This window comes from Triplophysa rosa, linkage group LG16, assembly GCF_024868665.1.
Source record: "Triplophysa rosa linkage group LG16, Trosa_1v2, whole genome shotgun sequence".
Taxonomy (NCBI): domain Eukaryota; kingdom Metazoa; phylum Chordata; class Actinopteri; order Cypriniformes; family Nemacheilidae; genus Triplophysa; species Triplophysa rosa.
Window position 1 is genome coordinate 21,242,651 of NC_079905.1, and position 23,732 is coordinate 21,266,382.

A 23,732-nucleotide genomic window follows, 5' to 3' on the forward strand; every position below is an offset into this window, starting at 1 on the left:
CCAAATCTGTATAAATGTCTTTGTTCTGATGAACACAGAGAGAGATATTTGGAAGAATGCTTATAACCAAACAGATCTTGCCCCCCATTGACTCCCACAGTAGGAAAAATACAATGGTTGTCAAATGTGCCCCAGAATTGTTTGCTGTCCTACATTCTTCAAAATGTCTTCTTTTGTGTTCAACAGAACAAAACAAGTGTTAAGTATTTTTTCCTACTATGGTAGTCAATGGGGGGCAAGATCTGTTTGGTTACAAGCATTCTTCCAAATATCTTTCTCTGTGTTCATCGGAACAAAGAAATTAATACATATTTGGAACAACTCGAAGGTGAGTAAATGATGACAGAATTTCCCTTTAAAGTGATAGTTCAACCGAAAATAAAACTTCTGTTATCATTTACTCACCCTCTTGTCATTTAAAAACTGCAAAAGATATTTTAAAGAAAGTTGGGAACCGAACAGCACCAGCACCCATTCACTTCTATTGTATGAATGCAAAACCAATGCAAGTGAATGGCTGCCAGTGAAAAAACATTCTTCAAAATATCTTATGTGTTCTGCGGAAAAAAGTAACTCAAACTAGTTTGAAATGGGCGAACATGATGACAGAATTCGGTCACACTTTATTTTAAGGTCCAATTCTCGGTATTAATAAACCATTAACTATGACTTTTGCCTTAGTAAACTACTAATTTGTTGCTTATTAACAGTTAGTAAGGTAGTTGTTAGGTTTAGGTACTGGGTAGGATTAGGGAAGTAGAATATGGTCATGTTGAATAGGTGCTTTATAAGTACTAATAAACAGCCAATATGCTAAAAATAGGCATCTAATAAGCAACTAGTTAATAGTGAGAATTGGTCCCTATACTAAAGTGTTACCCAGAATTATTATTTTTGGGTGAACTATCACTTAAATAAAACTATTACTAAATAAAAAATAACAGCAATGACTATTCTGTAGTGACGCATGCATGTGTCCACCTATTGGATGGACACTGTAAGATAAAAAACAAGTTTATTTTCTATGCCACATGGCCAAAAGTGCCTAGTGGCTCAACATATACATCTCGGTCCTCAGGGTAAGAGCACCAGAGGGGTACGGCCTGGGTCATAGGCTTCGCCTCGGGAGAGGATTAAAAAACCACCACTGAGGCCTAAAGCGTGGCCATCTGGACCTTCTATCAGAACTCTTTTCCCACAGGCACTAACTTGGGGCATGTCCATGCAATATGTTCTGCGAGAGCTAGCCAGAGCTTGGCAGGAACAGCAGAAGACACAGAAAGTGCTACAGAAGACAAAGCCTTCATTTGTGGTATGAAGCACAATGCTGGTCTGTACTGTAATGATGGTGAACTAGCAATGCTGTTCGTATGTTGGAAGGCCATGCACTTCAAAATGCAATGTTCAGTTTATGCGTAAATCTTACCAATAAAATGTTACAGCTAAAGACTATATTCTGAATATAGCAAAGCCACAAGTGTTCTTTTCTAAAGTGTTCTCTTTGCTCTCCCTCCTCTGCACCATTTGCTCCATCACTAAGCAATGAATGTACTTCTTTATGTCATACAGTTCTAGTAATATTATTGGGTTAATCCTACAACTACAAAGCCCACCCCCCTTTTTACAGAATATTTACCTAATTTACTTTAATAAATGTCCGTAACCTCTTTAAAGGAGTAGTTCACCTTCAAAATGAAAATTCTGTCATCATTTAATCACCCTCTTGTCATTTCAAACCTGCATGACTTTCTTTCTTCCGCAAAACACCAATAGAAGCTATTTTGAAGAATGTTGTTAACAGTAGGGCTGCAGCTATCGATTATTTTAGTAATCGAGTATTCTGCTGATTTTTCCATCAATTAATCAGGTATTCGGATAATAAGTACTTTTTCTTTATTAAAGAGCAATACTAAATATACAAGAGAAAATAAGACCGGTCTCTTAAAATGAACAACTAATTTGTTTCCTTTTTAGAAAAATTCACATTTATTGCTGAAATTGCATACATTCATATCTGTGAAAACTAATCCCATTTAGTACATTCCATTGCCATATTACATTCAAAATGCAATATAGGCCTAATACAAATGTATAAATAAGAAACATTAATAAAAATAGAAAGAATAATTTCAAAGGTAAACAACTAACTTCAGCTTATGCATGATGCATTTAGTTTATCTAAATTAGTTTTAGTTTCTTTTTTTACTATTAAATAGCAATATATTTGTCCACATAAAAATACCAAGTTAACCAGACTTTTATTTTGGCAGGTCGTCGGAAGACACTTATTTTTTAGTGTGTTAGCTTCACTCAGTAAAATGTTCTGAAATAAACTCTCAGAGCAACTCTGGAGATGAAGTTCATGTGTTCATGTCCTCATAAAGCGCAGATGCAGACAAATTCATGAGAATCACGCGTGTAGCACGTTAAACTGTGCAGTTCATTCACTCAGACACGCAGAACAGACAGATGGCATGTGTAAATAACAGGATTCGGCATCCACTAACGTTAGTCCGCATCTAGTTTGATGGACTCAGTGCAGCCGGAAAACAAGTTTCACTAGCAAAATAGACTAAAACTAAGTAAAATAGCAGTTCACCATTTCAATAAGCTATCAGTTATTTATCAGCATGAGAAATATGTGTGATCATTTAAATATTCGGTTTCTCCTGGTTTCTTCTTCATATTAAGCAAAATCTCCTTTCAGCTACAACATTACTATAATGCTATACACAATGGTTGGTTAATGAAAGAACAGTCTGTCTATAGCCCGAGTCTTACGCTCCGCTGTGGGACCTTTCCCCTTCAGGCCAACCAAGTTTGGCCAAACACAGGCCATGGCGAGGGAGCAGTTTGGCCGCGCGGTCGGAGAGGGACGTCACGCATTCCCCGCCTGTGTAAGGAAGCTTTCCCGCTATGCTGCAGGAATGCAGACTTCTCTTGGATCTCTCTCCTCATGCCAGGAAGAGAAGAGGGGGAGGGAGGCCGACAGAGAGACAGCGAGACGTGGGCAGGCTGCAGGCGAGGAGCTGTCTGCCTCTCCACTTATGGGCATGTTAGGTGGCAGCAGCCGAAATGTCCATACATGAATCTGAAGCCAGTGGAAGAAACCGATCACGAAGACTGACGGTGTCACAAAATGCTGTTTTGTGACGTCTGTTGCCAGGATTCAGTATCAAGCAATCAAAGCCTACGTACTGTATAAGGCACTTTCCACCAACAGGTCAAATAACAGGGCCGGCAAACGGTCAGTGAAAGGAGGCACAATCCATCAGTTTAAAGTCCATCACATGCTTTTTCCCCACTGATTTTCGAACAACTGTTACCGAAAAGTCACACTTTTGAACTTTTGCTCACGGGTTCCCCCATGTGGTTGATACGAGCAATTGTCTCTAACCAGTGTTGTAAATAATGTCGCTGTTTAAGCTTCCCCACACGTGATTTTGGAACCGGTGAATGCAGAAACGTTGTTTGGAAACCATGTGGCACTCTTCTGCAGGCAGGCAGGCAGGCAGGGGATGGGATGGGCTGGGCTGTGTGTACCGACTCGAACACAGAACTTACAGAGTGTGCTTGTGGCTCCTATGAGGCTGCTCAGGTAGCAGCGGCAGTAGAATTTGTCCGTTAAGAATTGTTCTACCACTGAAATAGTTTTACAGACATTGGATCTCATTCACTAAAAATTGCGCAGTATTTATACGCACATTTGAACGTTTGAAACGTTCCGCCTAATTCACAACACGTGGGTACGCACGTGAATTTGTTCTTAACCTCGTCCTAATGTTAGTGAATTTTGAGTTTTCTAAATGAGCGGCCACGTGCACAAGTTTAGTCATTTGCATAAAACATGGTTTTAATCTCGTCACACCTGTTAACACCAGCACTAGAGGTGGGCGGAATGGCCAAAAATCTATTTCACGGAATGAGTAATTTTATTTCACGGTAACGATATATTTCATGAAACAATCTCCCATTATAATTCTATATTTTATACCTCATTTTTCTTAGATTGATTTAACTAATTTATTTATTACAGTTCATTTAAATGCTCACCATAGTTAAAATGTAGGCAAGTTATGAAAATGTACTAAAGATATCAAATTAAGTTCTGATAATCAGATGTATTATTTATTCATATTTATCTTCTGGCTATATCATATGTATACAGTAGGAAGATAGACAACATATATAACAATAAAGTATGAATATGCACAAACAATGAGAGTACAGTATATGACTAAACTGGTGTTCATGGGGTCTGTACTGTAGGTCTTTATCGCTCTTCACTCTCTATTAGATGAGCACTTTTAGTGCGCTGCGACTCTCTGTCTTTAGGTTTGTTTATTCTCCGCCATCTTTTGGCAATGCAAGTCTCTGGTGACTCCTCAAGCGTCTCCCAAAACTGGAGGTAGAAGCGCGTAACATCAAAGCGCTCGCGAGCATCATCGCGCATTTCAACGCAAGTTTCACCTTGGCTCGCATGAAGTTAAACTTTATAAAACTATTAACAGCTTTTCAAAACAACCTGACTTCTGAAATATGTGTTGAGAATGAGCTTTTTTAAATGCTGGCGTAGATCCCTGCACGAGCACTGCGGTTGAGAGAAGCGCCGGACTGGAGCGGATCACTAAACTACAGACTGAAAGAAGGTCAAAAGAATGTTTGATACGTTTATTTGTTACGGGTGGATTAATTCATCAGTTTTTTTCAGAATAGCGCCTAATTTGCAGAGCGCCGAGTTAACCACGCCTACTTATTTACATTTCGCGGAATACACGGAATAGAAAAATCTCTTACGGTTGACATTTTATTCCGCGGTAACTGAATATTCCGTCATTCCGCCCAGCCCTAACCAGCACTATGCAAAAGCATATACAGTAGAGAAAACAGCCACAGCTCTTTACTAAAAGCTGGGCCGGTTAAGAAAACAAAGTATCATTTTCATGCAATTAGTGCCATTTGAGTTTGTAAACATTTGCCAGTGTTAACATATTGTTTATAACTGCATTATAGAATTCGTTAAAATAGAAGTTTCATTTGTAAAGTTGATTTTATAATGCCTGCATTTTTTGCATTTTGTGTTTTTAAGGCGAATAAAAGACTATTTTCCCTATAATATTTCATCATTGAGGATTTCTTTAAAAAATTCGTAAAATCTCTTCTCGTTCTCGTGAACCCAGTCTCATGTCTCATCTCGTCTCGTGGGATAAGTGTCTCGTCACACCCCTAATAGGAAGTATGCAATACTACTCTATAGGTACTCAAGATTAATATGAGATTGGCAGAAATGGCATTTTAAAGTCAAAGATACTCCAGGCAACCCCACGTGTAAGAAAGAGACTGGTGATTTTTGCGTACGTGTGCTTTCAGCTTATCTTTTTTCATATATTTAAAATAAATTTTAGTTAAGTTTTAGTGAATCAAGATTTGTTCATGAAAACATTTGTGTGCAGGTTTCATACACAAATTTGTGCATACGCATGCTTAGTGAATGAGACCCATTATTTTAAGGTCGAAAAACTACAAAGTGTGGCTTTAAACCCTCGTGTGTTTAAATAGGTTCGTTATCAAACAATAAAAAAACTGTGCCTGGATGGCTAAGAGGGGTGCATATTTTGCGTAAATTGTTTATTATTAAATATGGGGTTAGCTTCTTTGGAAGTAAATGTTGGTTTGTAGTGGCTGACAAACTTTTATTTCCCATTTATTAAATAACATTTATTTTTATACAATAACATTGGTAACAGGGTTGCAGGTTGAGCTTGCGGAGTAATTTCTTAGATGACTCAATTCCATGGCAGTAAAGATTTTAATTACACATGTTAATTAACACAAAAAAGGATAATAATAAACATAATTGTGTTCTCTACCTTGCACAAAGCATCATTTGAACATAGAAATGAATTATTTTTAGGGCGGTCAAATAAGTAATCGCGATTAATCACATCCAGAATAAAAGTTTATGTTTACATAATAAACCCGTACTGTACTGTGCATATTAATTTGTATTTATAAACATGTACACATACATACATATTAAGTAAATATTTACATGTATTAATTTCTATGTAACAATAATTTTAATTATATATAAATGTTTCCTTAAATATATGCATGTATATATTTATACATTTTTATGAATACAAAATAAATATGCACAGTACACAGACATATATTATGTAAACACAAATTTCTATTCTGGATGCGATTAATTGTTTGACAGCTCTAATTATTTTTTTTATTTTTTTGCTTTTTTTACTGTAACACCCAATTTGTCTGAGTGCATTATATGTTGTCATTTAAACAGTGCAAAATTAAAACATTCTGAAAAAAAAACTATTATTCTAGTACTATTGTTCTCAAATAACAAAAAAATGCCAGCCTGTGCGCAGGCGCAGTAGACGAGGTTACATTGTAAAGGGTGATTTTTAGCGCAATTTAAGTTTAGTAAACCAACGTTATGATACAGTTCATGTCATGGTTTATTATTGTTCGGAAATATGCTGTTTAATTGTGATTTTTGCCAGCGATTTTAGAAATACGTATCTGCCTTCCCCCATTCAAGTAGGACTGTGGACTTGCTATGATGTAAATAGCTGCAAACATGGCCGCCGAGTGAAACTACTCCTGTAAACGGACATTAAAACACTTTTAAACATGCCATACCTTGCTTTAATGAATCAAAAGGAAGTGTGATGATGCAAGTGTTTTTAAGAAAATCATGTTTGACATCTTGAAACCAAGATTTTTCAGTAAAAGGGCTGGGCACAAAATGTGGGCAAACACCCAGTAAAACAAAATATATTTTTGATTAATAGTTCAAATATTTTCTTATTACAATATTAATTTAACTGATAGCATTGTTGTACGCTATATAGTGCTATATGATGTTTTCCTCAAACTTACTTAGGAGGGTCATAATGTCTAACATGGGGCAGGCAATTTAGGCATTTGATACGTCTGACAGTTATTAATTTTAACATGTCAGATAACAGTTTATCAAACATCTCACAACAATAAACATTCGAGCCTCTAATGCTTTATAAAAGACAGTGGATCAATGCAATGCAATGTGCCAGAATTCTCCCCATATTCCTATTCTGTAATCATTAAGCCAACCTTATCTCAATACTTTCAGCGTACAGGTCAAGTCTGATCTCAAGTCAGCAGATGAATGCTGGACTGCTACAGCTGCCTGAGTGATGTCTGCATGGATCAGCAATGTCATCCAGACTCATCACACCATGACTATCAAATTACAGACCGCTCGCTTACCAGACGTACAGAAGGGCTTGTGTAAACTTTGGTCAAAATTGACCATCTAATATTTTCTTACTAATAAAACATATAACAAGAAAAATATATATATGTATATTTAAGGTTCCTGACCAGTGATTCAGTTTATTCCAAAGAAAAATGTACACCTATTTTCATCTTTAAAATGATAATGACCATTGCCCTCTTATTTTGTCAACCTGCAAAAAAACACGGTTTATAGATTGATAAAGACTCACATTAAATTGATCCATTTTACATTAAATATAATTTTTTTAATATCTCAAAGTTTCATGTTCACCTTCAAAGTCAGAGAGTACTAATGTAGCGTATTGTTATACACATGAAACAGCATTCTTCAAAAAAATATATAGCAGTACTAATGTCCACTCTGATCTGTTCCATCTACAGGAACATTAAACAAAACACTGTCTTATTTATACATCTGTAGACCAGTGAAAAGGCTATAGGGGACTGTGGCTGGGAACCAAAAACTTTACAAAGTGTTGGTATTGGAGAAAAAACCTTGAGAGAAGCCAGCCTCAACCGGAAGGGTCAGTTCATCTCTGGCTACACAGTGTAAACATGTGGTTAAGGCTTGTTAACTTTTTATGTATTAGTTTGGTCAAATATATCCGAGTTTTAACCTTTCCAACTGTTCATCCTACACTGTAAACTCTAACATACTGTGTCCCGACCAACATAGTATGTGATATAAGAATTATTAGTGCAAATCATCAAATCATAGTACAACATTGATAGATCTGTGTATACATTTTCTCAGGACACATGCATACGATAACACTATGTCATTTCTGCTACATACTATATGTAAGAATACGATCAAAATCCTCTTCACTGGGGAAGTGCGTACGAATCTAATACTTCTGGTTTAAGAACTATTCAGCTGGAATGCATCAGAAACAAAGCTGAGGATAGACAACACTTCAGTAGTCACCACAGAGAGCAGGAGGCCGTTCTTGAATTCATTCTCCATGAATAAATATGCTGTCTAGATATGCATCAACATCTTTTCCACATGTAATATTTTCTTCACTCTGCATTTTGGCTGTTTGATTTATGCTATCTACTTAAAGCAACACTATTATACTGCTAAAAAGTCACTTCAAACCGGTATGACTTTCTTCTGATTTTGAAGAACATTAGTAACCAAACAACATTGGCCAACATTAACTTACGTATGTATGCAAACCATTTCTATAAATATCTTCTTTTGTATTCCACTGAAGAAATTCATACAGGTTTGGAATGACATGAGGGTAAGTTTTCTGTGTGATTCGTCACATTACATTAATGGTCCAAATGATTGGCTCCAAAATCGAATATTAATAAATGTAACAAATTAATGCCCATAGGTTTAATTTCTAAAAATTAATACTTTTATGGATCGCTGTGCCAGCCAATCAACTTCAAGAATGAAAATGCTTTTCTTTCCTCCCAAAGGAAATTTCCAATAAATATTTCCAATAAATATAAGATATCGTAATGAGAGAATGCTAGTGTTTTTACAGCTCCGAGTTGTTCAAAGAATGATAAAACCATTGTTGCCAGCCTTGTGCATCCTCACAGAACCTCTTGGGTTGGTTTAGGCCTTGACTAAAGACTCAGAACTAAGGCTCTTCCCCTAACACTCCCCCTTCCTGCCCGTTGAATTATTCCTGCAGGAAACTAATCCATCAGTAAGCCTTCAAAGCAAAAAGATGCGTTCAACCAGGACTCTGATCAATATTAATGGAGCATACATGAATAAAACTGAGATTCTTCAAAGAAGAACCTGTAGATAGGCCCCCTTTGCTTCCTCGCCACAGCCGTAGATGCTAAAACCCGGTGAATTTTGAGATTTAGCCTGAGCTAGAACAGAGAGACTCCCTGGGTGGACTGGGAAGAGTGCCTGAAACGGCTAAAAATAAAGATGTAGAGGAAAGAATATGGAAAATAGCAGTCTGTTAGTCCCTAATCATCAGCAGGCTCCCTACATTAGGAACAGGAACATTGATGGCTTGTTGCTAACATGCTCGTTCCCCAGTTCACCACTGCCACAGGAGTGAAGATTTATGTACGATGTATTATAATGTGATGATTGCTGTTGGAAATCATGTGCACGAATAACAAAAAAGGACTGCCTGCTGTCTGTTCTGCAAGATACACTGAAGACTATGAAGGCAAAATTGAAGTTTTTAGTTCATGGCTGTTAGACGCGAGTCATCTGTACGCAAGCGTACTTCTGAACTATCCATTAAAAGTTTCATTATCTTTGTTCCATCACATCATCTCTGGTTCAGAGGCAAAAAACAATACCCATGTTTGTCCAACACTCTACAGGTTAGCAGATTACTTTATATTTTTTTAGTTTAGCTTAATATTCTCTTGTACTGTGTACCAATACAGGTCATTTTTGCATTTTAAAAAATGTACATGTATAATTTTCTATTAAAATATACTTCATTAATGTCCTAAACCTGCTTAGGCATCATGGCTGTGCTAAAGGATGGTTACAGTAATGAGAATTCTTAAGGCCTTTTTGTAAAAAATAGGGATGTACCGATCCGATACTCTGGATCGGAATTGGGGCCAATACGTGTCTTTTTTTGCTGGATCGGGTATCGGACTGACGGGTTTCTTTCAAATTCGATCCGTTGCGTTATCCGTGGATGTTACTCTTAAGCTTCAAAACTGACTAACAATCAGGAAATAGTGCACTTTATTCCACGTCATGTATTTCGATAGCTTTATGCGAGGAATAAACCAATAGCAGGGGTCACCAACTAGCGGACTCCGGTCCGAATGCGGACCGCGAGATGCGTCCGTCCGGACCTCAAAGCCTTTTGACATAATAAATAAATGAACGCCTAACATTATTTTCTAATGCAATCAAATTTATAGCAGGCACATCAAGGTCCGCTCAGTAGCAGTTTGGGTCCTACGGCGCCACGGACAGTTAACATATGCGTACTGTCGCTACGTTCTTCAGACGTCGATGAGTGAAGAGAGCCGAGACAGACTCGCTGCACAGCGCGCAGACAGATGTAACTCAGTGACTGAAAAACAATGTCCTTTTCAAAAGTTAGAAAAGTTGACGCCGAAAACCATGTTTTCCGAGATTAATGGGTCGAGAGATTTGCATTTATTCTTCCTGCATCGAGATGCACGAGGCCGGTTTGTCTCATTTGCTCGGAGTCTGTTGCGGTTGTCAAAATTGGAAACCTTAAATGGCATTATGAAATTAGACATAGACACTTTGAAGAAACCCGCAGCAGTCCGAGGTAAGGACACGGAAAATATATGAGCTCAAAGCCCAGTAGGAGCGATCTAATCGGGTCCTCCCTCACTCACTTACCGCCCAACAACCAGATATATGAATGTTCACTAAGAATTCAGCGGATTTTAGGAAAACATAAAAAGCCCTTTACTGATGGGAAAAGAGTGCATGGAGGCTTCTGTGAAACACTTTTAGAAGGAAAATAAAGACATGAACTAAAAGAAAATATGACACAAACACCCTTTCAGCTGCAACTGCCACAAGAAGAGCTGAAATGTTATCAGAGGATGATCAGTCACAACTTGATGCTGCTATTTGTTCATCTCAGTTCAGCAGAAAACAACACTTTAGTTTTCTTTTAAAGTTGTTAATGTTGAAATGAATGTATGTTCAGTGCAGGTTTAGAGATTAGGGCATTTTGCACATTTTCCTTCATTATATTGTTGTCAGACATTGTTATGCCATCGTATAGATATAAAAAAAACAAATATTCATATTTTTAGGTATTTAATTGTCCGGACCTCGGCTGGTAAGGAGGGTTCATTAACTGGACCTCAAGCAATTTTAGTTGAAGACTCCTGCAATATAGCATAATTAAGAAGCTCTGACCTCCGCTGGTGCTGTCTGTCAATCTCCATCCAGCATGCATGTGTCCGGTAACAGTCAGGACGTTACTCTTTTCAATGTTTTCATTATTCTTCATAATCACTGGATAATAGTCTATGGTTTTGTTTAAAATGCATTTTGCCAAAGACGGTACTCGCTGAGTGTATTAGATTAAAGCACTGGAAGCGGTCTATGTTATAGGGAATTTATACATATAGGGGCTTTATAATGTAGGGAAGTATTCTTTGTCCAAAGTAAAAACACATATAGTATATACATATATATCTGTATAAAGTACAGATGTTTTAAAATGTACTTGAAAGTAAAAATGCTTAAGTACTATCCACCTCTGGCAATAAAATATAAAAAATGTATGCAATTCTACGTTGATCAAGAAAAACAGTGCTAGAATTCAGGTATCGGAATCGGCAAAGGAAAAAGTGGTATCCGTGCATCCCTAGTAAAAAAAATTCTAAATTGTGTTAAACTATCATTAAAATTTATTATTTTAAACATGTCATACCTTGTTTTTTAAGAATCAAAAGGAAATTTGTTGATGTGAGTGTTTTCAAGAAAATCAAACCAAGATTTCGTGAGATTCACCCATTTATGTGAAGAAACACGCCTAGCAGTACCTTTCAAATGGCTGTCAGGTTAAGAGATTACTTTAGATTTTGTTTAAAGCTAAATATTCTCTCGTCACGCTGTGGACACGACTTTTTCATTCTCGTTACCGATACAGGTCGTTTTCTGCATTTTTTTTACATGTATAATTTTTTTTTAAATATAATTCAGAAATGTCATATACTTCGTTCATAAATTAGGTATGTTTAATAAAAACTTGCATAGTTAGGCATCATGGTTTCGCTTTATCAGCAGAATATGCTATGGGATTGATAGTTTTAAATGGTTATGGTAATGAGATACTTTTTTTGTAAAAAATGTTCAAAGTGGTGTTAAAAATTTTAAACGAAAAAAGGTTTTTAAACTAATGCTTTTAAACATGACATGACATACCTTGTTTTTTAAGAATTAAAAGGAAATTTGTGACCCTGGACCACAAAACCAGTCTTAAGTGCACAGGAACATTTTTAATAATAGCCAAAAATACATTGTATGGGTCAAAATTATAGATTTTCTTTTATGCCAAAAATCATTAGTATATTAGGTAAAGATCATGTTCCATGAAGATAGTTTGTAAATTTAATGCAGTAAATATATCAAAATTTTATTTTTGTGAGTAATATGCTATGCTAAGGACTTCATTTGGACAACTTTAAAGGCGATTTTCTCAATATTTAGATTTTTTGGCACCCTCAGATTCCAGATTTTCAAATAGTTGTATCTCGGCCAAACACTGTCCTATCCTAACAAACCATACAACAATGGAAAGCTTGTTTTTTCAGCTTTCAGGTGATGTAAAAATCTTAATTTCAAAAAATTGACCCTTAAGGCCCGATTCACATTTCATGTCTAAAACCGTGCAGAAAACGCGAGCCGCGCCTCTTTTCGGCACTCCGAAAAGTTGAACTATTTCCATCTCGATGCGGCGCCGACATGCCAGAAAAATTGACCGCGTCTCCCCCTATTTGCGCGCACCTGTCGTGCGTCTACATTTAAAATAACGAATATGCGCGCGGAAAAGACGCGAAATGTGAATCGGGCTTAAGGCTGGTTTTGTTGTCCAGGGTCACTTTGATGATGTGAGTGTTTTTAAGAAAATAATGTTCCATTATTTGTTCCTGGTCTTAAAACCAGGATTTTGTGAGAATCACCTACTTACAGTTTCTTGCCTTTAAGCGATTTTATGTTGTAGTAAAAATATTACGTAAAATGTATTTTTAAATTCAGTTATAAAAGTCAGTTTCTTTCTGACAAACCTACAGCCATAAAGATCCATTTACAATACTATAGTACATAAACCACGCATGAATGAGCTCCATAAATATACTGAAGGAGTGAGTCATTCTATCAACGTATTTGTGGCAGGATTCAAAGGACTGTGTAATACTCGCTCCAAACTGGACTGCAACTCTAGTCAAAGCTGGCGCTTTTTATCAGCTGTTTTTCACTCTTCAATGGCTTGTGGCTGTTTGGACGCAACAATATAAGGTCACTGGTAAAACACTGTGGTGTAAAAAACAAGTGAAAACACGAAAAACGGCCAACTGCAGCACCTAAAATGCAACAAAAATGCTTATGCATAACAGCATAACAGGGGCCGGTACACTAAACAAGAACAAGAGTTTCTGTGATGAACTTCTCGCTGAGTTTTTAGCAGGGTACTGACCCCTGGGTTTCTTTATGTGTATTCACGATGAAACGATTAGCTTTCCTGTGGCTCAGTGGTTAGACCATGGCACTGGCCATGCCAAGGTCATGGGTTGGATCCCAGGGGATTGCACATAGTCAGAAACAAATGTATAATACAATGCAATGTAAGTCGCTTTGGATAAAAGCGTCTGCCAAATGCATAAATGTCAAATGAAACAACAGCATGTAAAAGCTTAATTAAATGTCAAAATGACACAAGCCATTCTGGAAATACTGTATCCAATAATGTAATGCACTCTGCCTGACCTTCTATTTCTCAGACTCTTCATTTACCTCATGCATACATTATATAACTCAGTGAGTGACTTGGTCTCTACTAGCACTGTTTTGAGTTTTATTGATGGGAACTCATGAAATCCTACTAGAATAATACCAAATGTACACTACATTAAACATTTTGTAATGGTTTTAACAGTAAACAGCTGATGACAGTTCTTAATGGGATTTAAAACAGAAAACGTTTTCATATTTTTTCAGCAGGGATATTTAGCCTTTTTCTTTACAAAAGTAACAACATACCATCCCGAAAGCCTCCGAGTTATTATATTGTGTGGCAGGAAAATGCTTTTGATACACAAATATCTGCTTATATTTCTAAGTATGCTCTACCTTCTGCGCAGCCCCGTGCGCATGCCCAGAGTAACTTTTAATTAGACCAGAATACCAGAGCCTTACAGAAAAGTTTAGCTTTAGCACACTCTTTTAATTAACATTACTTGAGTTGTTGCCAAACAAACAGATATGTGCCAATTTAACCGCAAAACACCGCAGTCTCGCACTAATTAACTCGTAACGGCCCCTTTAAGAACGTGAACGCGCCGCTGGTCTTTTCCATTTCGACTGCCTGCAACAACTACATTTGCTTTTTCTTGCAGAAATGTAGCACGCTCACCATCTACGACTGCTGAAAGACGACAGACAACAAGTTGGTATCAGAGATATAAATGTCTTACGTTGGAAAGCGCGTGCTGTCGCTGAAGACAGAGCCGCAGAGGAACGCGTCTGTCTCTCTCTCCTCCAGACGAGCCTGTCAACAGCGTCTAGACTGACTGTCTCACTCTCATGGCCAAAAACTCAGCAGAGCACAAACTCCCGTTGTGTTCCAGTCAGTCCAGCCCTCTGTCTCTCTCTCTCTCCCTACATGAGTCATTTACAGCAAACTGCAGCGACATCTGCAGGACAGGAGTACGCCTGACTCACTGACTACGATGGATATATATTTTTCCTAATGAAACATGACTATACGAGTATGTTTATGTACTGTATATATAACAAAACACAGAGAAATTGTTGAAGATGATGGAGTTTTTGCATGTAAAGACGTCAGTAGAAAGGAGCAGTTGGGGGGGATTATCATTGACCCTCCTAAATGACTCATTCACATAAGAAGCTGACCCCCTGGCTGGGATTTAACAAGCAAGTTTGCTATTACTGTGTGGTTCTGTTTGAGTCTTTGCCAAAGCAATGCAGACATGGCCAAAGGGTTGACAGGTGTGTAATCAGGCCACAATATATTCTCTGTCTGCGGCCTGAAGGCCAAAGCTCTGGCCACTTACATCTGCCACAGATACAGAAGAGGGGAAACATGTCCCAGAAGGACTCAATAATCATGACTTAAGTGTTTGATTCACTTTCAGAACATAATGTGCAAAATTACATACTCAGAGTCATTTGACTAAATCTTTGCCATATAATTTGTATTCATTATTTTTCATTTATTAAATAAAATGTGTTTCATGTAAACCTGTTTTGGAACAATTGTGAAAGCGCCATAGAAATAAAGCTCAATTGAAAATGATACTTTATTTACGGCAGTTCTGGCTCTTTTCGTGGCCTTTTTGAAAATAGACATGGTCAAACAAATGAAGTAACTAATAATGAAAATAAAAGATTATACAAAAGAATATACATTATAATCAATTCTTTTTTTTCTTCTGGGGTGAAATGTTACCTGGACGATGAAAACTGATTTTGATGCTTAAAAATAAAATAAAAAGATAACACTCATTCATCATATTTGACCTCATTCAGGCTGATGAGCACAACTGACAGCATATAAAAGCACACTAGAAGTCGAGTTGTTAGTCATGTTCATTGGGTTGGTTGGTGGTGTTCGCCGTGTATCGATGGCGTGGCTGAAGAGCGTGGGTGGGATCAGAATCGTACGTTCGCTCGATGAGAGAGGGGGGAGGCAGGAGGTGGGCCAGTCGAGATCCAGCTCTGGGGGAGTCCAGATGAGGAAAGAAATACCTGTAGGTATACGAAAATGCGATACGAAATAAGCAAAATAAATGAGATACATCCACAACACAAACACACAACCACAAGAGTTGCGTGAAATCTGACATTGAGGCAAATCATTAAAAAATGTGCATTTTAATGGCCACAGCTTTAAAAAAAAGAATCTCTTTAAATATAATTTGGCTCGTTCTTAAAACTTATTTCCTGTAATGAACAGCATTTGTTGAGGTCTTGACAACATTGCTATTGCACTTTTATAATTGCTTTCTTCTTCAAAAGGCTCTTGGTCTGTGCGGGACTGAAACGGTATTTTGTTCTTTGTGATAAATATCTCTTCTCAGACCAACTCATATCTTTACAACGTCTTCTTGAAAGAGGACCGTACAATTCTTCACATAAAACTTCAAAACGAACATTAAAAGTACTCAAGTCAAAGCACAAGACTCAGACAACACGTGGCAAACTGAAAAAGTTTATTTTACGCCGAGACAAGTTAAATTACTTCCTTCAAAATCTGTCCAACTAAATTCCAACTAATAAATGTACAGATTTGATGTTTGGCATCTCTATAAATCCAGTCCTCCCATGAAATTCACCCAGTTATACAAGACCTTGATTTTACACTGGTTCGGTGATTGATAAACTACGATAAATATGAAGAATTTGTGATATGTTAATATGGACAACACAAAAGATACTTTTTAAACTAAAAACAATTTGTGCATATATCCCAGACTAGGTAGCCTAGTGACAAAAAACGTTGCCGGGGCATATCTGAAGACTGGTTTCATGCTGCATTCAAGACAACCACGAACCCGGGAGTAACAGCTGGATTAAGTAACATTAGAAGTATGTAGTAAAATTAAAAGATTACAAGTATTGATAAAAAATAAAACAGTGCCGTTCCAGAAATTATTTCCAGGTTGAGGTGGGAAATATCCTAAACCCTTGCATCTTAAACGCAGCATAAGCAGAAAAGGCCTGAATATCGCTCAATGCCTACCTCTACTGTTCAGAATACAGAATATATGAAAATACTGGTAAATAATTGGCAATTTATTTATTTCACCTCAAATAATTAAAAAATTAGAATAGCTATATCTAAATTAATTATGGTAGAGAATGTCACAATAGGAAAAGTACTAAAATAACAAATATGCTTCATTTTCGATATATAATATAATTCTGACATTCCTGCAAACCTGATATAAAATTGCCTGGTAGTATGCACATCGCACATTATTATCAGTTTTGAGAAATTACCAAAAGTTCAACTGTTGTCAAATAAATAATACTGAACCATGTTACAACATCATATAATCTTAAGACTGGGGTTATCATGTTTAGTAAAATAGTGTTCAATTATAGAAAACATAATTTGCTGAAGAAAACACACACTCTTGTTGGATTAGTAGTTGGATGAGCGTACAGGTGTCACACACAGTGCAGGTGAGGGGTCAGTCTGTCCAATCCTGTGCATGCAGCAAGCAGCACATTACGCCATTAGCCAGGCATCAGCTGTGCTTTCTTTCTGTTAAAAATAAGACAAAGGTTATGCGTCATCCACAACACAGCAAACACAAACAGAAATTCTCAAATGCAAATAACAATGTTTCACTGTAACATGTATAAACTGTACAAAAAATAATATGTTTTTTTCACTACAAACTTAAAAACTTTGAAAGGTACAAACTGATACTGCCGATGCCTTCACGCTTTAATATAAAGACCACTACACATTAAATGATCACAGGAAGAGTTAAAAAATATTCAAATCTTTGGAAATATAAAATTATGGGCATTGACAATGCAAATTTAATTTAAACAAAGTAAATAATAAATGAGATTAATATTAGAGTAAAAACAGGGTTCTTTGAAACATACAGCAGATAAGTACATTCTGTCCATGTAAAGATTCAACAAGTATTGCCCTCTAGTGCTATAATATCTTAATGCATCATATTTCAGACGTTGGAGTAATTTATCAGTGGTGATCAATAGCACTCAATACAGTCAGACTCATATTTTTCATAAAAAAATATATTCAATGAACTTGCAGTATGAATAGGCCATACGGACCTGCAGCTGTGACAAAAACAAAGACACCTTTCGGTTTTGTTCTTGAAGGAATAGTTCGCCCAAAAATTCATTTTCATTCATAATTTACTCACCCTTATGCCAGCCTAGGTGTATATTACTTTTTCCTTTAGCAGGACGCAATCTAGAGTCATTTTAAAAGATGGTCTGGCTCTTTCCAGCTTGTAATGGCATTAGATAGTGGCCCAATTTTTGAAGCTCCAAAAAGTGCATACTGTACGTCATAAAACTACTCCATACCACTCCAAGGGATTAATAAATGTCTTATGAAGAGAAACGATACTTTTGTGAGTAAAAAGGATGAATATTTTGAGCGTATTTGTCCAAGATAGACTGCGTTAATGGCATGTAATGGCGGCACACTGGCGTCACATTCCCCAAAGACGAATCTCACTTGCATGTTTCAGAACCAATACAGAACCATCCTTGACATACTTTTGCGTGTAGTGTTCTCATCTAACGCGATCTATCTTGGAAAAATACACTCATAATATGAATCCTTTTTACTTACAAACGTATCGTTTTGCTTCAAAAGATATTTAAGATCCCCCTAACGTCATATGGATTAGTTTTTATGACGTATATATGCGCATTTTTGAGCTTCAAAAAGTGGGACACTATCTAATGCCATTAGCAAGCTGGGAAGAGCCAGACCATCTTTTAGAATGACTCAGATTGCGTCCGGCTGAAGAAACAAAGTCATATACACACCTAAATATATTGTGTTTGTAATCCATAACACTGCATACGATTTACAAATGTCAAATGTGTAACAGAAACTACATAGTCAGTTCACAAATCTTTTTACTATTCCCATTCAGATATTCTGAAGAGTGTTGGTAACCGAACAACAGCGGTGTTGGTTAGTGTCTATACAATAGAAGTGAATGGGTACCATCGATGTTTGGTTACCAACATTCTTTCAAATATCTTCTTTTGTGTTCTGCAGAAGATAGAAAATCATACAGGTTTGAAAGGACAAGACGATGAGAAAATGATGGGTCGACTATCACTTTAACTCTTACAACTCTTGTTTAAAAAACTTGTCTCCTGCTTTGACTACATGTAAAGAGAGAAGTGTGAGTGACAAAGGGTGAATGCGTCAAGCTACTGACAGCTCCAGTTATGAAATAAAGCACAAAATGCAGACATTATACTTAACGTGGGTTTGTAATTTGTCAGAGTTTAAATACACAAAACACAAGAGGCCTGAGGCACAATACCAACACACAGCAAATTAAACAACTTCTGGATGTTAAAATGTTGAAAAAAAATGTCTGCAGTTAGCAAACATCAAGTAAAATCAATAAACCTCAGTTTTTCACCACTACATACGGCTGCGATAAAAATCACATCACCAGCATCACGTACCTGCCAGCAGAAGCTGCCCCGACAAGCAGCTGACCCGCCGCAGACACCCCCACCGCATTAAGAGCAGCCGCGTGTCCAAAACCGTTCACCGGACTCCCGTCTCCTCTAAGGATCCCTGTGCACTTCCAGTTGTCCATGTAATTGGCTGCACAGTTAACAGAGACCGTGACAAACAGTTCCCAAAACGTTTCGTACACAACCAAATTTTCAGCTGGGACCTGGTATCGTTTTGAGGTCAATTTGAAAGAAGCAAACTGATAAGCACACGATAATCAGGATCTGAAAAGGAATATGTTAAAAGCTCTTATTTGAATTAGCTGTTGAACGGAAGGAAGCAGACCGAGCTGATGACTGACCTTTCCAGAGTCTCACACAGCCGTCGTCTCCAGAGGAAGCCAGCAGAGTGCTGGTGATGTTCCAGCTGACGCGCCACACCTGCGAGTTATGACTGTCAAACTGAGCCATCACCTGCACCTCAAACTTAGTAGGAGCAGAGCTGCTGGTGCTCTCTCTCCTGTCAAACACACACAAGACGAAGCAATCTTCATGAAAGAAGTGTGCTTGCTAAGGCCTTAACGTTACCAACTGAGATACGTCACCTAAGTGGTACGAGTTTGAAAATGCGGACATCTTTGGTTGCGATTGCCAACACGTGGAAGGATCTTCCGAGATTAGGAGCAAAGGCGACGTCATGAACGGGATCAGTTACAGTCACCAACGTCTCCGCTTTGGCATATTTCCTGTATGGTTAACAGAAACCCTCTTTAGAAACACACCGGAAACCTGCTCGTAACAGTTAACAGACGCACAAAATTAAAACGAATAAAAACAGGGGAATTTCATACCTGGTGTTTTCATTATACTCATAGATTTGCACTTTGCCACCGTACGTCACATTGCTGTCGTCGCTCCCCACGGCTATCATTGGAGGATGAGCTCGAGAGCTAATGGCCAGAACAGTAAAGATGATGAAATTCATATACAGGTTAGCACATAACACTCAAGAAATGAAATGGCTTTATATATTATTTATTTATTTTGTTTTCTGCTGAGGTCCATTTCATTTTAGTCAATATTACAGTAGTTACTATCTGCCCAACTATGACAAATTGTGTCTTATCGGATGTAAGAAGTTTTGACGGTTACAATTAAACCATAAACAGTGTCACATTCCTAAAGGTTGTATAAGACTGTATAATTTCACTTGCTAAAGTTATGTTTTGGGTAGTGTGTGTTTCTCAAATGGTGGGTCGAAATGTACAATCAAAGAAACAACATTAACAACAATTTTTATATATATATAGGGCTGTCAAACGATTAATCGCGATTAATCACATCCAGAAGATGCAAAGAGTTCGTGTTCACATAATATATGTATGTCTGAGCAATGTGCATATTAATTTTGTATTTATAAACACATACTACACATGTACATATTTAAGAAAAATATCAAATATAAAAATGTATAAATGCTTATATATAATTTAATTTATTGGTAAATATAAATAAATACATCTAAACATTTTCTAAATATATATACATGTATGTGTATGTTATTGTGTTTATTTATACAAAATGAATATGCACAGTACACATACATATATTATGTAAACACAAACTTTTATTCCGGATGCGATTAATCACGATTAATCGTTTGACAGCCCTAATATATATATATATATATATATATATATATATATATGGGGGTCGTGGCTTGATGACTATGGCCAAATGTGGGTCCCATGGCCAAACCAGTTGAGAAGCACTGGTGTATGAGCTATGATGAGACCTGGATGGGTTCCAGGAGATGCAGGAACAGGAGAGCTTGCAGGAGATCTCGTGCTGTAAGGACCACTGACTGAGGTTCATCACATCAGGCGCTTCGTAGATGCGCACCACACCATCTGCAGAGCAGGTGGTCAACATCAGACCCATGTGCTTCGGTGCAAACTTCACATCAGTTACTGATGTCCGGCTGTCCACCAGCGTGGTTCTCTTTATCTGAACACACATTCAATAGAAGAACCGCGACACTGCTTCAGCTTTTCAGAAATACCGATGGTAAAATGGAAACAAATTCAAAAGCTGTGTGAAGTATATTCTGAAAAAGTGATTTATCTTACATACCCAGTGACTTTGACCTCGCTGTTTGTCATTGGATTCGCCGACTATTTCCTCCCATACGGCTGCAGTGCGGTCAAATGAGCAAGACGCCAACACCTGACCAAACTCAGGGTGCGCCCATGTCACTCTCCACACGGATCCACTATGAGTCTACAGCGGACAGACAAAATACAGTTTAAAACTTTAAAAATCAAATATGTAGGTTTTGGTTGTATTCTATCCATTTGATATTTCCGTGTCTTTTTTATTTCAATTTGCATTTATTTTAGGATGTTTTGTCTTAAAAGCTGCTTTTTCAATCATGCGAAGTTGTCCAAATATAGGTACAAAAAAGATCTGTTCTTACATGAAACATTTTTTTCAATCTGACATTCCAGTAAGGTCTATATTACAGTGTCTTTGCCTGTGTGAACTCATTTCACAACAAGTCAAAAAGAAAACACACACCTTCCAGCTAGCAGTGCAGTGCCATTCTCCGCTGTCATCTTTATCCCAGACCTACAGCAGTTCAGAAAAGCCAGAACATGTGTTTAAAATCTGATAACAAAACACAACAGAAGCAAAACCTGTCTGAACACAATGAACAGAATAGCGAATATTTGAAATGGTGTTGAAATCTGAACATCACTTGTACGCTTTACGTATTAAAAATAAGACTTCTGCACTCAACTCACGAAGACTGCTACTGTACACTGCAACTTTGAAAAGGCTAAAATATCCCAACTAATTTCCAAGTATTGGGCATTTTAGCATTTTTGGTGCTGTCCAAGTCTGCAGCTCACTGACGTTTAAATGCATATAAATGGTATACGTGCATGCCTAACGTATTGAAAGTGTTTATGGTTTCTTGCCTTGACACTTTGATCACTGGAGCACGTCGCCATCCTCCGACCATGAAAGTCATAAGAAACATCGTGAATGAGATCTTTATGATCCGCTGCGATACTTTTCACTACGAACATCTTCTAGTACAAATAATTCTTGATATCGTGCTCAACTACTACCTCTGGAAGTTATCAAATAATCATATAAAATATGCAGAAATAAGTGATGAACCGTACAGGCGCCATATTTCTCAGCTGAATGTTAAGCGCTTTCGCGGAATACGACCCCCTGCTGGATTGGAGGAATTAATCATGTTCATGATTACGTTTTAGAAATAAAATTGTTTGTTATCGTCTGATCTAAAAAAAAATAGACTTGTATGTAATGGATGTTTGTGCAGAGCACACCTGCTTCACCCCAAGACCTGCTTTAGCTAAAAACACAGTGACGATGATCTGCCCTCAACATGATAAACTCCTGGGCCCGTATTCTTAAAGCTTCTAAGAATCCTCTAAGAAACTCTTAATTTAGCTTAAAAACTTCTACGTAGGAGTCTTAGTTTAAAAGTGATTCAGGACCAATCTGAGAGCAACTCTGAGCAAGGAAAAGACAAAAACGTTTATCTTATTGAGGAGGCGGGGCTGACCCCGTTGCTATGTCTTTTGAAGACTGTGATTGGTTTGTTGGCCAAGAAGGAAAAAAGAGCGCTTTTAAGTATAGGGTCGTTAGTTTGAAATTGCACATGTATTTTTTTCTGTTTTACCATACTCACGTGCACGCAGGCACACACGCACGCACGCACGCACGCACGCACACACACACACACACACACACACACACACACACACACATATATAGTGAAGAGTTTGGTTCCAAAATGAGATAACTCTGTTTTTAAAAAAAATCAAAAATCATGTTTTTTATTGTGCATTCCAATTAATATCATTCAAACTGCAGTTGGTTTGTTTTGATTTAAGCCATAATAACTAAAAAATACAGCTAACTAACACAATAAAAGACAATAAAAACACGATAACATAATAAAAAACATGATTTTTGATTTTTTTTTTTTTAAAACGGAGTATCTCATTTTGGAACCAAACTCTTCATATATTCTTTTTTTATTTACCATGCTGTTAATATCAACGTATTTAATAGAAAATTAACAGTGACACAATAAGTTTCTGTAAGGGCTGTAATTGTTTGTGTGATTAGATTGTGACCGTTGTGACAGAACCAAATCATCTCTGCTACATAGTTGCATTTCTCCAGTTGCTAAATATGTTAATGTGGTGATTTCTTCTATTTCTGGAGCTATGGCATTTTCTGCGCTGTCTTGGAGATGTTAGCGTGTCTCTAGGATCGGTCACAAACATGAGCCCTGCACGATCTAATGTGTTGTGTCTTATTAACTCACTGTCATTCAATTTAATTTAATTTTATAGTGCTTTTACAATTTGCATTGCATCAAAGCGGCTATACAAGGAAACCAAAACCAAAATAAACAAAAGTTGAACACACACAAAAACAATAAAAAAATTCTGATAAACCTTAAAAGTAATATGGAAATTGTCATGCA

General features: G+C 37.2%; 2 protein-coding genes across 7 annotated transcripts in view; both read right to left on the reverse strand.

Annotated features, from left to right (window-relative positions):
* ldlrad4a (low density lipoprotein receptor class A domain containing 4a) overlaps window positions 1-14,693 on the reverse strand; it is a 106,159-nt gene extending 91,466 nt beyond the window's left edge. The window contains exon 1 of one of the 2 annotated variants that reach the window (XM_057354043.1): window positions 14,449-14,693. The gene's annotated coding sequence lies outside the window, so the exon portion shown is untranslated. The remainder of the gene's footprint in view (window positions 1-14,448) is intronic. The other variant, XM_057354044.1, reaches the window with a different exon arrangement.
* A 587-nt stretch (window positions 14,694-15,280) lies between these two features.
* seh1l (SEH1-like (S. cerevisiae)) lies at window positions 15,281-22,416 on the reverse strand. 5 transcript variants are annotated; one of them, XR_008964490.1, is made up of 10 exons: window positions 22,180-22,416; window positions 21,776-21,826; window positions 21,332-21,478; window positions 20,994-21,205; window positions 20,050-20,148; window positions 19,804-19,944; window positions 19,561-19,718; window positions 19,205-19,349; window positions 17,166-17,263; window positions 15,281-15,745 (listed from the first exon to the last, which is right to left on the reverse strand). XR_008964490.1 is itself a non-coding variant. In XM_057354042.1 (9 exons), the coding sequence occupies exons 1-9, from the start codon at window positions 22,288-22,290 to the stop codon at window positions 17,251-17,253; spliced, it is 1,077 nt and encodes a 358-aa protein (XP_057210025.1). In that variant the 5' UTR covers window positions 22,291-22,416; the 3' UTR covers window positions 16,195-17,250. The 5 variants fall into 5 exon arrangements, 2 of the variants coding, with proteins under 2 accessions (XP_057210025.1, XP_057210024.1); XR_008964489.1 differs by having other exon boundaries at window positions 15,283-15,745; window positions 17,166-17,267; XR_008964488.1 differs by having other exon boundaries at window positions 15,283-15,745; window positions 17,135-17,267.
* Window positions 22,417-23,732: the final 1,316 nt, after the last annotated feature.